This window comes from Ornithodoros turicata, chromosome 2 (assembly GCF_037126465.1).
Source record: "Ornithodoros turicata isolate Travis chromosome 2, ASM3712646v1, whole genome shotgun sequence".
Classification (NCBI taxonomy): domain Eukaryota; kingdom Metazoa; phylum Arthropoda; class Arachnida; order Ixodida; family Argasidae; genus Ornithodoros; species Ornithodoros turicata.
The window spans coordinates 120,258,699-120,276,918 of NC_088202.1; the positions used below are offsets into that span (position 1 = coordinate 120,258,699).

The window sequence follows — 18,220 nt, forward strand, 5'->3', positions numbered from 1 at the left end:
TAATCTGAAAAGTTCCTCCCATGGAGTTATCGCTCGTAAATCGAATCAGTGACTATTAGAGCGTGAATTTTCATGCCATTTTTTTTTATTGCTGACGTGGTCTTGAACTTGAGAGTTTAAAACACGGTTCTGGTCCAAACCTATGGGACTGATTAGAAGAGTTCTGCAGGAACGTAGCAACCCAAGCAGCACAATTTACTGAAAGTCGAGTGCAATGGGGGTGCACTCGACTTTCAGTACATTGTGCTGCCTGGGAAGTAGAGCTGAAGAAGAAGAAGAAGAGCAAGAGAGAGAGAGGGAAAAAAAGAAAGCAGGGTAGAACTTTCAGCTATCGAGCATAGAAATGTGTTGACTACGACTACCTCGGCACTGAGGAACTTGACAGCCCGCAAATTTTCATGATTCAGACGTAAAAATGCATTTGGATTTTTCGACGCCTTCTTTTTATACTGTTCATTTCAGCGCCATCTATCGGATCGGATGCATGTTCGCTTCCTAGTTCTGGCTGTTCGCTCTATCCGCTGAACCAGGTCCCAACGAGAATGCACTTTGTGAATGCACTGTGTACACGGTTTTAAAAACTGTGTTGCCAACAAGCGCAATCCCCCTTTTTTTCCCTTTGGTCTAATAAATATATCCCCCCACCCCAATAAAAGGGTAGGCAAGAAGCAATCGTGGGGTGCACTTTTGAGGGGACGTGGACATTTTCGCCGGGACCTTTTCTCCACACCCCGACGGGGTAGCATGTTGGTTACTCTATTATTAGGTTAGTCCAAGTTCGCCGTTGGCAATTTCCCGCGCGACAACCAACGAGTAAGCCACGAAAACGCCAATGAGTGCCAGCGCCAGGGGATGAACCTGGACCCTCCTGACTACCGGGGTGCTACCTTTACGTCTATCTGTTCACATGTTACGTGTGTTCTATGTTTGTATATCGCTGCGTATAAAATGTTACGACAACACATTCCAAAGCCTTCGCTGTAAGTACAGAGCGATAACGCGATATATTCCTACATGTGCGGTCCAAGATGCATACGTCAACACCAGGCGTAAAAAACAGGATCGTAAAACAGTGCAGACGATGCAGGACAGCGTGCCGAAAGCGAACAGGGAAGTGGAAACGACAACAAAACAACAAATAAATAGTGACTGTGACACGGGGTGATTTGCCGCAAAAGACAGTATATCCGTATACGATAGAAAACAAGTGTGTGCATGTCGGGATTCCTACACGGGCGAATGGCCTTCGAACTGCGATTCATCGTCAGGGTGTACAGCGCTCGCTTGTCACCTTCGTTAAGAGCATAGCAGAGCTCTTCTCTTTTTAGCAATTTTCTTTTTTCCGTTTTATTTTTTCTCTACCAGACTCGTAGTAGCTTGTCCCGCGGTGAGCGGGCTCACATCTCCATTTTTCCTTCTTCTAACATCATCATCATCATCATCATCATCATGATCATCATCATCCAACACGGTTACACACAACTAAATCCGGCGCATGAATGGTGGAGAATAAGGCAGCCCTAGGCCCCGCTTTCCTGATACGTATACAGATCACGACCTACTAGATTATAATTTATAACGACCATGTCATAATCAGCAACCCCTATCAGGAGCCCATCCGCACGATCCGTTAGACGACGCGCAGAAGCGGACGTATGCACGGTATGACTACAGTAGCAGACGACAGCAACAGCTCTTGTGAAAACGCGTAGAATGATGATGATGATAATGAACTTTATAGAAAGAAGCATCACCTGTCGGACATCCACCGCTTGTACAAAATTACTAAGGCAAGCTGAAGTACAACGTATTGCAGAAATTGAGGGAACAATAACCGGGCCGATGAGTAGCGCCACCGCTAGCTTTCAAATGCGGCGTTGGGAAGAGGTGGCTATGACATGGTCGTTATAATCTAGTAGGTCGTGATACAGATATGCAACGTAGCTGAGTATACTGCGCCGTATTCCGCAACGCAAATACGGACGTCACGTGATATCTTTATGGCTTCTAAAATCCGAGTTACTGAAGTGCTGAGCAAGGTACAATAATAATCATGTCTTGGCTTTCCATTCGCGCAGGAAATAATGAGAATGAAAGAATGATCTCGGGAGAGACATACAATAGGTCCTTGTTATAACGAAGTCAACAGGAACCGGGGAAAATCGATAGAAGCAGTAATTCGATAAACGGGAACTGCCACAAAAACAGTGACGTCAGTGCATCAGAAGCGCGCGGAAGCACCGCGGCAGCCTTCCCACAAGTACTCACGCAAGCAAGCAAACGTTGACGATAAGTATACATCGGCAGGATTTTACTACGAGATAGAGAGAAAGAGAGAAAGTGTAAGTTAGATCAGCTCGTAAGCGGCCATTTGCAGGCTTGCCCCTCGGCCTAGCGGACTTTGCTGGCAGCATACAGGGTGCTTTTTTTTTATTAGTCACATTTGTTCAAAATAAAAGAGCTGTTAGAGCTGAGCGCTGATGCCATCTTGGCAGGCCGGTTATGCGGCCAGGGGGCCTAAATCCTGTAGTACAGTGTATCCAACTACTGGACGATTAATTAGTTAAAATTAATTAAGTAACTTATAAATTAATTTTTTTTTTTTTAGAAATGCGAGATAGCAGAATTGGAGTCAGTCATGCAAATGAGCCGAAACCAGAAAATACGACAGGCAATCCACGTGAGAGGGCTACGTGCTTTGGAGAGATGGAGCTGATAAGTAGGCGTTCATCCGTCGGCCAGACAGACCACTATCCAACCCAGAGAAGGGCTACATCACGACGTTTCTGCGCTCGAAATGTACACGTAGTTCTGGTTTCGGCTCACTTGCATAGCGAAATTTGGCTATTTATATCTCAAGGTACGTTCGCTTCTTATGGTGTTTAATAGGGACGATATATTTGATTAACGACTGGCTCCAACCCTGTCCTACAGGATGTCAGCATGAACGCATACCCCCGCTTGCCAAGATGGCATCAGCGCTGCTCTCACAGCTGTTTTGATAAAAAATATATGTGGAATAAAAAAGAACGAAAGAAACACACACAAACACACACCTTGTATAATCCGGCTAGAAATACAGGCATTTCGGCTGGTACAGCGTGAAGCTTCGGATAAAGCGATAATTCGGAAAACGCCATTTCGTTATAACGAAAGTTTACCGTATCTCGTCCTATATCATCCTAGGTAAACCAGAAGCGATTGTCATACATGATCTCAATGTTTCCGAATCAGTTGCTAATAGCTTATCTAACTATTTATTTATGTCGAAAAATTAAAATTGAATTAATCCCAGTGATCTGGTCACGACCTACTTATCGGATCTGGTCAGATCTGGTGAAGGCCGATACAAGGAAAGCTTTTAGATCGCAAGCTGCAGATATTTGGAAGAGAGGCTGTCTGAGAAGCCTATAGTAGAACTCCAAATAGCGGCGACAGCTGATCGAAGGCCATTGCTTATTTATTTATTTACGTGTGTTGTAACTTGTGCTGTTCGCTTGTTTGTTCGCTATAACAGGTCAATTTGACAACAGCTGCACGCGCAATCTGTATTAGGGAACCTCTGGGAATTAGGAATCACATTCTGTAAAGTGCGATGTGTGAACGCACTTTATTTTCAGTCTGCATATCGGGCGGTATAGCGCGACGATGGGTTTGTTCTATTCCGTACGCATCCTCTCGTTCACTTGCCAATACAGCTGTAGCATAGCCTATTTTCACTACCGAGCACCTGTGACCCGCATTCCCGGATCTCAAAACCTCGGCATGTTCAGTGCTATGCTCGAATATTTCGGTTTTTGAACCTGTCGGATGAACGCCTACGTTGCCCTGCCTGAAATATTAGCATCAAGCTGCAACATCACAGCTGCAAAAGAAACCACTACAATATATCACCAGGAAAGGTTTCTCTTTTTTCATGACTTTCTACGTCGTAGGTATAGGCATCACAATACACATCGCATAGAAAGAGGTAACACATCGTTGAGTTTTAGGAACATATAAGACAAGTGCTCTCCTCTTCGTCCTGCGTGTTCCCCAAACTCAGGCACGTACAAGATACCCAAAAATGTATTTAACATAAGATAATAAATACTAACGTTAGAATGTAATTAAGATAGAGTATAAATACGTGAAAATTAAAGTAATTAAGACAGAGTACAAAATACTTCGAAAAGTATTTGAAATACAACTAAGATACTAGCTATCCTTGAACGCAAAAACTCACCGGTCACTGGTCAATGCGGCAAGTGGCCGCTATGTGACATGAATCACCAAAACCCCGCACACTACGCAAGCCGCCGCTGTGTGATAGGAGTAATCTAAACGCAAGTCCCAAAAAGATGACAAAGAGATATACCACATAACCCCACTAAGTATATGTGACCATTAACAAAGCAAACTTCTAACAGATCCCTGCTCGGCGAGATCAGAATTCGGCGTCACCCGGTCGGGGCAGACATAATAGAACCTTCACTGGCCGAGGATTGGACACACGGGGTAGGATCTCTAAATGGAGACCTCCAAGAAGGGCCAATGTCCAGGTCAAGTCCAAGGGACTCAGGAAGTTTCCACTGAACAAGCTAGATAATGGAAAAACGAGACACAGAAAGTTTGAGAGGGAGATCCAAAATATGTAATTAGAGTACTGAGTAGGAAATACCATAGAATGTATTTTAAATAGAGTACAAATACACAAAACAAAGAGATTGAGTAGAGTACCAAAATACCGCAAGTAAATACCGAATACGTACAAGTCTGCTCAAACTCAAAGAAATTTTACATCTTTCTACAGTAAACCAGCTCGCGTGCACCATTCTAATTTGCTCATTAACACATCTAGGAAAACCGGATATATAAATGCCGGATATGATAAATTTCCTTCGAAAACGGCAACTAAAAACAATACTGCACATGCTCTGACCTATAACCTAGGTAGCTTTTCAATGGTTCTCGCGTTGTAGAACACGCGAACAGTAGTGCGGGGAAAATACGACTTCTGCTGAGAACGCATTTGCCGCATTTGCGAGAAGGTGCCGCATGAAACTGCCATCTCTCTTTTTCAGCCTCTGTGAGGCCGACAACGGCGAGCCCTTTCACCACCCACCACCACCACCACTCTTTTTCAGATAGCGCGCGCTTAACGTAGCATGCCATTATGTTCACGAGAGGGCGGTAGTTCCCGGTTCTGGAGTTTTAGTACTCCCGTGCGCGCGTTGTAACGCGAAATTTGAATTGCTAAATTTTTTGTTCAAATCTCGTTGGACTTTCCTACCTTGCTTTTAGCGCTCCCCGCCCGATGAAATTCATTTGAAAGTCACCTCTCAATGCGACGTTGTCATTAGCTCTTCGAGGAACTTCAGACACGTTTCGCATGCACATGTTCTTTCGTCGATTCCACGCTGAGGGAAATCCCCGCGATTTTCATCTTGGGGACTGTTGTTGGTATCTTTGAAAGGAGGGGGGGGGGGGGTGACGCCCATATGGGTGTGTTACAGGGGTTGAGGCATTTTATACATGTGGTCCATTATATCATGGACGTTGCATGCCAGAATATAGAGAAAAACAGAATTATTCTTCTACGTGTCGTACTTAGCGAGACACAAGCCCTCGAACACACTTCCGAGCGAAGCGCAGACATCACAGAGCTCAGAGCTGCGCCCATTCCCATTGGCAGCCATAAGCGCGTGACTTCTCATGGGCTGCCTCAGTGGCGGCGGCGAGGGCTGTGATGTCACAGCCACACGGTAGCTGAGGTGCGTCATCCTAGCATACAGGACATCATGCAGAATCACCGACCCTCTCTTCCCACGAAAGATCTTCCCCGTGGTATGCAGACAATGCTCCATCGATTACGTACGGGATCTGTGTTCACGAACTCGCAACTGCTCAAGATCGGCTCCAGGGAGGACTCCAGTTGCGGACACTGTAATCATCCGTAGACTATCGCGCATATCCTGACACAATGCCGTGCATACCATACTATGCGGGAAACTCATCTTCCCCACACCAGGCCTGACATACTGACGCACGTCCTCTTCCCCGAAGGTTCTTGTGCGGAACGACTTTCAAAAACTCGCGGCCTCGTGCGCTTTCTTCAAGAAACGGGCCTAGCTGAAAGACCACTCTACTGCACCTCTCACCTACAGTATGCCTCCGTCCCATCAGTATCGGTCATCCTGCCTGTGCATCACTTTGAAGTCCTCAACTCCCCTCACCCACTTTCCTTTTTTTTAGCTATAGTCGTGACGATGCCCACTTGAGTGCGGCTAACAACGGCAAGCTACCTCGACCCCCCTCCCCCCCTCGCCACACGGTATTCGTGGAGCTCATTTTCTCCGCTTCTATTACCCTCTTCGCTGTGAAACTTTCAATACAGGTTCACATCGGTACAAAGAACAACCTTTTACGTTTATCTGAGGTAACCTGGGATGTCTAGGGATCGTGTCGCTTTAGGGGGGAGGGGGGGTGACCACGCTGTTGGCACGAAGGTTTCGGCACGTCCGAAACGGGAAGCTTAAGACAAGCATTTACCAGAGCGATTATAGGCTAGTCAAGGATTGCTATACACTTCGTCTCCTTTTGCCGACTACGGCAAGCAGTTCCACGATCACCACCACTATACACCGTGTCTTTTTCCAAATTCTTGTAAGATCTTGCAGGTGTTCCACATGAACATGGAGGTGTCCCAGCCATTCTTCACCACTTCCGAAGCAATGAACAAATGGTTGAACCATTTTATTGCTCGACCTATGCCATGTTCCCCGACACTGATTGAGAATAAGGTTGTCATTTAATGTACAAAAATTTCGAAGCACTAAGCGGTTTGATTGATGTGTAAAAGAAAAAAAATGGGGTTGTTAGTCTCGAGCCATTCGGGACTGGCTACTCCAGGACGCGTTATTCAGAAAAGAAAGGGAACGTGCTGAAAGGGAAGAAAGGGAAAGAAAGGGTACGTGCTGGCCATGTCACGTCGAGACTGGGAGGTACCCGGGTTCGAATCCCGGTGCCGGCTGTGCTGTATGGGGTTTTTCCTGGGTTTTCCTCAGACGCTTTCAGACATATGTCGGCACAGTTCCCTTAGAAGTCGGCCCAGGACGCACATTCCCCCAGGGCGTGAGTCGTGACGTTGCCCACATACGTGAGGCCGACAACGGCAAGCCCTATCACCACCACCACCACAAGGGAAACTACACAAATCAATACACTTTGAAACGGAATGGAAACGCTGAGAGTCCGAAGTTGGGAAGTCGGTACATGACAAGTTCACACCGCCGCAGCCACAAACACAGACAAAAGGCACACACAAGACAGGACGAACTGCGAAGGAACAAGAAGAAGGGTTAGAAACGGATAGAAACCCCTTTGCACTGGAAATATAGTCACTGAGAGTCCGAAATTGGAAGAACTTGGAATGGAAATGGAGTGGATGAAAACATCACCACAAAACGTGGCACCAAAAGCAACAGTGTAGGAGAGTGCACGTGCGAAATCTCTATGTACAAAAAACAAAGACCGTCACAAAGGTCAAAGAGGTCCGTCGAGACGAGAAATTGCACAAGGGCGCGCATGACAGGTATGAGCTGATTTGCGGGCCAGCACCCAAGAACGTTTTCGATGGAGTATGGCCGATTATCCAGGCGGGTCAGCGATGACACAAGGGTACGGTGTGCACTGTACCTCTGGCAGTCTTGGAGTATATGATTCACGTCCTCAACTACATCACACAGGTCGCAGTTGGGGACGGGACCATGCCAAGAATAAACAAAAGTCGTCCACTGTATGGCACGTTGAGGCGAAGCCTGTAAATGAGCGACGTGATGGGTCTACGAAGCGCTGACGACATATAAAAACAGAGATCTGGGTCTACCTTGCGCAGGAACGACGTAGAAGGAACACTTCTTCGCCAGTGTTCACTACGTCTCATACAGGCACCAATTCCTTCCTTCGCGTCCGCTTAGGTAAAATACGTAGGGTGCGTCGGTACGCCACGTGCCACGTGAGCCCGTCTCGCAAGTAGGTCGGCAGCCTCATTCCCAGGGACGCCACAATGACCTGGGATCCACTGCAACGTGATGTTTTGTGTCTGGTGTCTGTGTGACAGCACACGAATACTCCCTGAGGACGTCACACACCAGTGGAGCGAGGGAGCTCGAGCCCATGGTGCACTGCAGAGCTTGGAGGGCAGTTTTGGAGTTACTGTATACGGTCCAGTGCATCGGTGGTTGACGGGACACAATGAAGGAAAGCTCCATGAGAATGAAATGCAGCTCGGCCAAAGCAGCCGACGTTGGGTGCGACAGCCTTGCGCTTCTTTCAATCGACAGCTCAGGCTATTACGAATGCACAGGTAGAGCCGGTCTGTGTCGATGAGCCATCGGTAAAGATTTTAATTCTGGCTTCATCGCGATGAAGCATGCTCAGACTGAGTTGGCGAAGAACAATTGTTGTAGCTGATTTTCTGAAAGCCAAGCCAGGGACATTGACATGCACAGGTGGTGCCTGAAGGGCCCATGGTGGGACTGCGGGTAGAGTCATTTTTTTATGCTTGGGAATGAGGCTGCGGTGAGCTAAAACAGCTTGGCAATAGCCTGATGCTGGTCGCCGAAGAATGTCGCGCACTAATGTGTGACGGTAATGGCGAGTGGAGAGCCTCATGTAGTGTCCAAGAGATTGTGCCGTCCGCATGAAGACCAGTGAAGGCTCCTTGGCTTCAGCCATGACAGGGGCAGTTGCCGTTGATTTGTGGACACCAAGGCACTGTTTCACGCTCTTTGCAAGGACGGTTTCATGGACTCGTTTTCAATTACTCACTCGCTGGGGAATATTCACTGTAAAAAAGTTACGTGAAGAATAATAAGGCGAATAATAATAATAAGGTGATATATTCAGCCTTATTTTAATGCGTTAGCATTAGAGTCCTCGCTACAAAAGAATTGCGGCGTGGTCTGTCTGTAGCCACGGCGCGGCGCGCATGCACGATGAGTGGAGAGGGAAGAAGAGGGCCCGTGAAGAGCGCGACGCAGCGCGTCGGCACTGGCAGTGCACCTGTGGTGGTCGACAGGTTCAGATATGTGTCTGTCTGGGCGCACCATGGGTTATGAAAGCTGTGCGGAGGAGTGGCGGCGACAGACGGTTGAGGCAGCGAGACGGCGTCGCCAAGCTGAATCGGAGGAAGCCCGAAAGGCTCGTTTGGCTGCGGACGCTGTCTTGCGTTAGCGTTGCGTAGAGTCGTGTGAAGGGTTGTGTAGCGTTTGCGAAGGGTCGTTGGAGGGTTGTGTAGCGTTGTGAAGGGGAGTTCCCAAAGGGTTTTCAAGTTTTAATACTGACGCGTTTTAGCCAGATCCCCCTTTAGCGTTTTAGCCAGATTCGCTTTGCAGCAACGAAATAAATTGACAGCGTATAAATCATTAGATATTCCTTGGAATATATGTATCAGCAGTCTGGGATCCATAAAGTAGGGTGCTTTCAAAACATATAAAGAAAATACAAAGGTCAACAGCACAGTTCATATTGTCCAGGTGCAGAAGGACTCCTTCGGTAACGCTTGTGGAAGAAAGATCCAAGGGGGAAAAAGTTCCATCGGGAAAGAACAATCGGGGGGGGGGGGGGGGGGGGTCATGTGACGGAGGGAAAAAAGATCCAAATGAGAAAGATCCATGCGTCAAAAATTTCCATAGGCAAAGAAGATGCCAACGAGGAAGTGCGTGCGTGTGTATGTCCGGCCGAGAAGAATGCTTAAGTGGACAATCGAATTTAACTAACTAATGTTCGCGAACTGATAAATTCGCCAACTTTGAGCGCACTCACAAATTTCGCTGAGGAAGTTATAGGCGTACGGATGGACACTGTATCGTAAAGAATTCGCGAAGTTAGTGGTCGCGGATATATAGTGCATGATTTTTAGGGTGGTACACGATTGCGCCCGATATTTACCCCAGATTGAAATTAGCAAAAACCGGGTCTAACCCAATATTTCCCCAAAAACTGCTGGCACAAGGGGGATCCGCAGTCATCACAACTAACACAGATCTCTGGAAACTGTGTTGGAAATGCATTATACTCATATACAAACTGTCAAAAGACCGTCTTAAATGCATAGACTATACTCTGTTTCTACTGGTGTTGTCAGAGTAAATCGAAGATTTAAACACCTGATTCAATCAGATTCAACCAGAATTGAGTTGAATCAGGTTGAGCTCAGCCCGATTACACCCGAATTATTGAAGCAAAATATAGCCCGATATTTACCCCCTATGTTGCTGAAAAATATAACCCGACAAAGTCAAGCCCTACGGCATATACGCTTTCTGTCAGATTCGAGAAACATTGCGCTGCGCCCAAGCTGCATTAGACGGCAACGGATGGCTTGTCGTTGAGGAAGGTGCTGCTGGTAATGCAACACGTAGTGAGGAGTTGGATTAGCCCATTTTGTAGAGAAGCAATGGAGTGCGGGCAACGTTGAGACGGAGGCGGTGCAGAAGTGATTCCTCGTGGCGAGTGCAGTGACTCGCAATGAAGAAGGCAAGTGAGGGGTCGGTGGACTGCATGTGACTGGTGGGCAACCTCAGATTCGAACGCTTGGGCACGGGCAGCACGCCGGCGGCTGATAGGCGGCAAGCCGAAACGGTAAGGGCACACGTGTAGTGGCCCGAGTGACAGCTGCGTCAGGGCGTCTTGCAGCCTTGTCTGCGCGTGAGTTACAGGACAGGCCCACATGACCGGGGACCCATTGAAGGGAGAAAACGTCTGCCGCCTTAGTAGGCCGTTATGTCAGTCTTCCACCGTGTTTGCGGTTCGAGACCCGGTATTGTTGAACTGACCCCATGTGTCCTTGACGGCAGCATTTTTGATCCAGAAGCTCGCGAAGTACCGGGAGAATCGTTGTAGCCTTGCTGCTTCAAGTGGTGGCAAGTCCGGACGAGCTGCCAAGAGGTCATCCGCAAATCGCAATCCGACTGCGCCAGAAACAGGGGATTTTGTGGATACTAAAATTTCACGGCATGAAATGTCCAACTATTGAGAGAGCTTGTCGGCCACGGAGATCTCTTTCTCGGCTAATACACGTGCATAGTAATGAGACTCCACTCCGGCACACAGATTCCCTGTCTCACATAGACCCCGATCTCACGGCACATTCCTCATGACATCGGCCGAAGCCTCCGCACGGCTATTCACCGGATTCGACTCGGCGCGCCACCTGCCACCATATACTGCCACCCAATTCCAACTCTGTATTGTGGCCTCAAGACTGTGCGACATCTGCAAAGTGCCCCAGGACACGTTACACGTACTTATACAGTGCCCAGAACAAGAAGACGCAAGGGAAAGACTGTCCCACGCTCTTCAAACACTGGACAAATGACCATTATTTTACAGCAAAGTAATGGGAAGATGGTCTACAAGGGAACAAGACATGAAGGCACTCAAGGCATTGTGTGTCTACCTAAAAGAAACCGGTATATACTGCCGCTACTGGCAGCCACATATCATAAACCTCAAAACCACCTAAATGAGATGGAGCTGCAGGCGCCCTTAGGGCAGCCACCCTGCTCCAAGACTTTCCCCCATTTTTTTCCATTTTTTCCAGTTAATTACTACTACTACTACTAATGAGATAGCATGTGTATACATTAAATACGTGTATGACGTCGATGAATGTGGTCTCTGTGTAGGCGTACCGAGGTATTGAGATACCCCCCCCCCCCTTACGTCCCTCATTTTTTCTTTTCTCCATCATCATCATCACTACCACCCCCACGATGTCTCACTCAACGTATTTGCGGGATACCCTCTTGGGATGTTGCGTAGGAAATCAGTTGAAAATAAAATTTACATGTCAGACAGTACGCATAAAACACATTGTGCATGGACAAATACAACTTATTATCAAAATTTGAGATCGTGCCTGCGGATTACGTCTGAAAACCAGAAAAGACGCACGCCACGAAACGCATTAAATTCTAATGGGATTCTTTGAAATTCACCGTCTGTCTTTTCTGCGGCCCCCATCACAGTGAACGCAAAAAATATAACGAAAACACGCAACGACATTCCTTGCTTACGTACTGTGCTGTTCCTTGGAAGTATAGGTGGAAACTTGGCCACTCCGAAATAGGATTGTCAGCCAGGCTCGAGTCCCAGCCATCTCTCTGCCTATCACCTTTCAATGTGATCTCCTTGTGAACAACAACTGCACAAAGAACAGGATTATCTCAGACAAACACACACGCATACAGACATGCACCTCATTTTTGCGTTCTCCCGCATTGGTAGATCTATAGCTTTCAATTGATCGCCGGTTATTGCCGCTACACAATCTGACTGTTCTCGGCAGAACATGGGTTGATGAATACGGGAACTAATGAAGGTGAAGATCATTGAGACGGGGGCCAAGCGACGACGATGCCGTTTTGCATTCAGACAGCATAGTTCAAATTTATTAGTCGGCATGCTACATAGGCTTTGAAATGAAAGAGCCGACGGGACAAGTGGGTAGACAAATCGGACAACTAAACAGGGACATAAACACTGAGTTGTGACACTCGAGTTCGTCTACATAAGAGCTGTGAGAGTAAGCTGACACGCTCGATTTTGAAACAGCTGTTTGTCATCCGTAAACAGCGCTCGATATTCGAAATGAACACGCTTCGACGCACAGGCCGTGACAAGTGACAATTTACGAGAGAATACTAGTCGTTCAATACGTTAGGTCGTTCTAACCTCAAAGCGGACACCGAAGACAGCATTAAAGTTTATTCGAGAAACGGGGACGTCATAGTGCGAGACTGTGTCGAAGTAGCAAATATTAGAAAGTGCGTGGTGCGGAAGGAAGATAGTACGTCATGTACCTGGAAGTGTTGTGGCTCGTAGTACATTTTACGGCATCTCTGAGAGGTACGGTGAAAGGAATGATGCTTTCCAATATATTAGAGTTCTCAATACTCGGAAATTTATGTTTGCGAAGCGGAATATATGTTTCGGTATTTGTTGCGTGTGATAAACTCTCATGTTTGAAATAAACTGTAAAGCCGGGTTCACACTGTTGCGTTCCAATGCGTGCTGGTTGCCGTGGTAACCAACTTGTGCGTCGCGTCAGTCATAGGTCGCCGCTCCACACCTAAGGAAAAAAAAAAACACAGGAGTAAAATGGGGAGTAATTGCACACTCCACGCCTGACCCTGACCCCAGCATCTCTACATCAGACATCATCTTTGGTGGCAACTCGCCTGGAGAGCGACGACGCCGGACTGCTGCTCTGGTCGCCTTCCTAAAGGAAACCCAGCTTATATCATGCCTATCGTGTAGTGTAGTGTGTAGTGAAAGTTTTTTTTTTCTGCGTCAGAGTCGTGACGCTGCCCACTTTCAGCGTGGCCAACCACTGCGAGTAGTTTTTCACCTTCACCACCACCAGAGTAATTGGAGCTTCTACTCCCCTAGACCGCAATTACTCGCTATTTAAGTCCCCTACCCCCAACATTTACTCCCCAGAACTGCGAATTGCCACTGAAGTTGGCAAATGATCTAGCGGATGTAACAGTCTGTGTAAATATATGCTCTTGGTCACTTTGATGGCATAGTGCTGCATAACTCAGTCAACTTAGCAATTTTCCACCCACACAGAGGAAGAAACAGTTCTTCGCAAATTGTGTCCTATGTATGTCGCAAGAGTTTATATCACTCGATATAGCAAAGTTGACGGTATGATACAAAGTTATTTTCATGCGTGCACACGAATTATGTACCTGGGACTCTTAGAACAGAGCGTGAAATGCAGTCTCCACTCTGTGATATTCATTTACTCCCGAAAGGGACTATTTTTTGTGGCAATGCTTCTAGTACTCAAAAGGAGTAAAACTACTCCTTTTTTCTTAGAGTGCAGGTATAGAACGAGAATGTCGACACATACACTCTTAAAAATGAACTTCACCGCATAGCACGATCCTAGCCAACCATTATCCCGAATGATATCGTTATCTGCCCTGATTTGTTGAAAACGGGGGGCGTACGCCATTTCTGTGACACTTATGCTGTTCATAATTGTCACAGAAAAGGCGTACGCCCCCTGTTTTCAACAAATCAGGGCAGATAACGATATCATTCGAGATAATGGTTGGCTAGGAGCGTGCTATGTGGTGAAGTTCATTTTTAAGAGTGTACGCACGCAGCCGCACACACACATTGGAACGCAATAGTGTGAACTGGGCTTAAGTATTCCAGAGGTTAGGAACATGGTGAGAGAATAAGAAAATGGAGTATCCTACAGGAATGACAGAGTCCGAGAAGCTTCTGCACTGTGTAGCTCAGACATTTTTACGTGCTGTAGTGGCATCCATTGTCGGAACATGGCAGAGAAATAAAAAAATAACGATCGCTTATGACAACCGTAATCAGATCACTTTCGCGAGAAGCCAACTGGACTGACAGCATGACAGAGCCTCTCCAAAGGCGTATTACTAATTCTCTTTCGTCGTGTTATTCCTTCCAAAATACCGTGCAAATTGCTCCTATGTTTGGAGCTTTGGAATGGATCGTCTCGGCTTGGTTGCTGCAGTTGGCAACACGTCGTTATGCAGTGTGCTTCACCTAACACGTCGAAAATGAGCAATAAGAGACACGGTCGGTGTATGGACATGTGGATAAATGAGCAATTCAACTCCATTTTGACACCCTGACGCTCTGACACTCTGTGACGCTCTTTGTCTTTTGTGCATTGAGATTTCACACGTGAACTCTCCTACACTGTTGTTTTTGGTGCCAAGTTTTGTGGTGATGTTTTCATCTTGTAGCTAATCTACATTCTTAGAAATGAACTTCACCGCATAGCACGCTCCTAGCCAACCATCAACTCGAATGATATCGTATTCTGCCCTGATTTGTTGAAAATAGGAGGCGTACGCCTTTTTTGTGACAATTATGAACAGCATAAGTGTCACAAAAAAGGCGTACGCCTCCCGTTTTCAACAAATCAGGGCAGTTAACGATATCATTCGAGATGATGGTTGGCTTGGAGCGTGCGATGCGATGAAGTTCATTCGATGCCCACTTGAGTGCGGCCAACAACGGCGAGCTACCTCGACAACCCCCCTCCCCCTCATTTTTAAGTGTGTATTCTAAGCGTGCAAGAGTAGTCAATCCGACCGTATCGCGACTGACATCCCCCTTTTTTTTTTCTTGTTCCCACCGCACCACTGCTCTAAGGCCTTTACATTCTAATCGACTTTATCGGAGAAAAATACGCAAAAACTGCGTTATCGTGGTGCTGAGAAAGCAGCTTTTTCCTCACTGGCAGTATCGGTGCTGACGTGGAGCCGGTTATACAGCATAAAGCGGAAAATACCGGCGGTTAAAGTTCTCACTATAGGTGGGGCACCTCAGGAAGGTGCACTGAAACAATGAATATCTCGTTTCTGGTTTTATTTCAGTTAATGCAATAGCAGTTCATGGGAAAGGACCATGTAGTTCACCACCGGCACGAGGGGACTGTGAGGAGGACCACGTGAGATATTACTTCAATCCGTATGACGGAGACTGCCAGGAGTTCGTTTACAGCGGCTGCGCCGGAAACGAGAATAACTACCGCAACCTGCGAGAATGCATGGAGTCCTGTTTGCCAACTTATAAAGGTACCATCTCTTGAACTATTGAAATATATTATGACTCACGTAAAATATCTTAAGTGGGTCACATGTGATGTGATGTGAATAAAGAAAAAAATGGGGATGTGAGTTTCGACGAAGTCAAACTGGCTACCCCAGTACACTTAATACAGAAAGTTCAATCCGATGATGAGATGATGAAAACGCAAAAGGATGATGTCCAGAGACGAACAGAGATGATAATGGAGTTCAACATGTAGGTCAAAAGTTCAAGAGCTGCGCCCAAGTTAGAGTAAAGTTGCGGAGTCACCGGGGGCACACACAGGACACATCACACATTCACCGTGTCATAGGATGTCCATAAGCCCGGTTGCATGCAAAAAGTCTTCAAGTGCCCTTAGCGCCTTGTCAGACGAAGGAGGACCTAATAGTTTCGTGATGTCGAAGGCTCGGGAGTCCAAACGAGAGAGGCTTGTCTCTAATGCCCTTCGACCATCGACGTACTTCTGACACCTGAGAAGGATGTGTTCTACATCCTCTACAACGCCACACTCACTACAGTTCGGAGAGTCTCGCTTTCCGATTTTGAAGAGGAGACGTGCGCTGTACGGTACATTGAGCCGTAGCCTATGTAGGACAGTTGTCGTTTGTCGCGTAAAGGTAGGTGGTACTCGAAAGCGTAACCCTGGGTCGATCATGTACAGAAGCGAATCCCGAGCCGATCCTGTCCACCAGGAGGTATTGCACATTCGTTGTTTGAACTCGTTCAGCATTCGCCCCGCGTCACCCTTGGTGAAATAAATGGGCAACACCTGGGCACGCCTGAGTTGAAGAGCCCGGCGTGCAGCAGCGTCCACAGCCTCGTTACCTGCAATGCCACAGTGGCTAGGGACCCACTGCATTTGGATGTCATGACGTTTTAAAACTGCTGCATGGTGTGCGAGTAAGACATCTTGTGCTGCTGTCGCCAGAGATCCCGTAGTAAACATGGTAGCTAGGGTCTGTAACGCACATTTTGAGTCGCTATAGATGGACCAGCGAGCAGCTGAAGATTGTGAGTTGATGAAACTTATTGCCAAGAGGACTCCATAAAGTTCAGCGGCCATTGCAGTGGTGACGTGAGACAGCCGCACCGCTCTCTCAATATTCGCCTCCGGGATAACAAATGCACACGAGGAGCCGGATGATGTCGTAGAGGCATCCGTGAAAAATCTGCATCCTGCCTGCGGAGCTGTTTAGTAGCTCAAGACTGAACTGACGAAGAACATGCGTTGGTATATCCTTCTTTCCCGGGAGTCCAGGCACACTAGTTCTTACGTCAGGAGGCTGCAGGACCCATGTTGGGATATCTGGTAATGCATGTGGCTTGTGTTTCGGAATAAGACCACGTTGTGTCTGGATAGCTTGGGTAAAAGAAGAGTGGTGACGACTCATAATAGCTCGAAGCTGAGGATGGCGATGGTGACGCGTTGCCAACCGCATGTAGTGGCGGAAGTGGGTCACATATAAAAAACTATTTAGTTCAATTAAGTGAACTTATTTCTGACTGTTTTAAACTTTCCACTTCGAGGACTTTATTCAGCTAGTTGGTCCCCAACTCCCTTGACAATGCAAATCCCTTGTACAACGACGCCCTTTTGAGTATGAGTTTGATTTGCAGTTTTGTGGCGCAAGGATATCTGGGCTCATGCGCGCCGCACTAATTATGTTGGTTTGTTGAAGGCTAGCTGGTTTGATTCATTGCCCATGACGTTGTATCACTGGGTGTGTGTCCACCTCCGGTAATGTTATGTTGTGAGCATCGTACGGTCAATTTTCAAGCCATTGTCAATGGTTATTTTGCCATAGGCAATGTATATAACTTTTACTGAGATGCAGAACTTTGGGTACATCCAGGCGGGGGAGTTACCAAATATTTCTCTGTTTCACATTGTGAAACTTCGAAAGTACACCTGGCAAGGGGATCATCGGGTCCTCTACCCAAAGGGGATTCCAGGCGCACCCCCGGCGAGGGAGTCGCCAATCCTCCTCCGTGCTCTGTCCTAGCGACGCCCTTTTGTTATACAGGGTGTTCAAAATTACCGTAAGCTTTCACGAGCGCTACGCAAACACAGCGATGACAGGAAACCGGATGATAACTTTACGTTACTGGTGTAAGAAACACGTGCCGTTAATTATGTAGCACCTTTTTCTTACTCAAGGAACAGAAAAATAGCACCAGTTTTCTTTTGTTCGCCTATTTATAAAGTGCTAGTGAAAGCTTAACTATGAACACAGTGTATACATGTTATAAACTGACGTTAGGGCAGGAGCTTTTGCCAATTGATTCCAAGTGTTTATGTTCATCACTGTTAAATTTAAATTCAGTTATGTTGAGGTTGGATAAATGAGGAGAACACGATGGTACGCGTGTTTAAATACGTCTAAATCAAAGCATAAATTGCAAATTTTAAAGGGAAAGTGTAGCGGCACAGTCCAGTAAGTGCAATAAAACTACTTGTAATGCAGTGGCATATGGCACTGTAAACAAACGAAAAAGAGCAAGGGCACAGTCGGTGAATACCATTTTGCACGTTACGTACACTCATTATAGTGTGTTATAAGAAAGGCGAGGCGACTATGAT

The 18,220-nt window shown here is 46.8% G+C and overlaps 3 protein-coding genes across 4 annotated transcripts in view; 1 reads left to right on the top strand and 2 right to left on the bottom strand.

Moving 5' to 3' along the window:
* LOC135386003 (angiotensin-converting enzyme-like) overlaps positions 1-18,220 on the bottom strand; it is a 274,926-nt gene that overhangs the window by 39,139 nt on the left and 217,567 nt on the right. The gene's annotated exons all lie outside the window — the stretch shown is intronic.
* The window catches only part of LOC135386006 (carboxypeptidase inhibitor SmCI-like), a 42,069-nt gene that overhangs the window by 15,132 nt on the left and 8,717 nt on the right, over positions 1-18,220 (top strand). The window contains exons 1-2 of one of the 2 annotated variants that reach the window (XM_064615698.1): positions 12,736-12,894; positions 15,423-15,623. In XM_064615698.1, the coding sequence (XP_064471768.1) occupies positions 12,843-12,894; positions 15,423-15,623 (253 nt within the window). In that variant the 5' untranslated portion in view covers positions 12,736-12,842. Of the gene's footprint in view, positions 1-12,735; positions 12,895-15,422; positions 15,624-18,220 lie in introns of those variants that run through there. The other variant, XR_010420554.1, reaches the window with a different exon arrangement.
* Positions 10,902-18,220, bottom strand: part of LOC135386005 (angiotensin-converting enzyme-like) — a 79,081-nt gene continuing 71,762 nt past the window's right edge. The window contains exons 16-17 of the mRNA XM_064615697.1: positions 12,067-12,190; positions 10,902-10,955 (exon numbers count right to left, since the gene is read on the bottom strand). The gene's annotated coding sequence lies outside the window, so the exon portion shown is untranslated. The remainder of the gene's footprint in view (positions 10,956-12,066; positions 12,191-18,220) is intronic.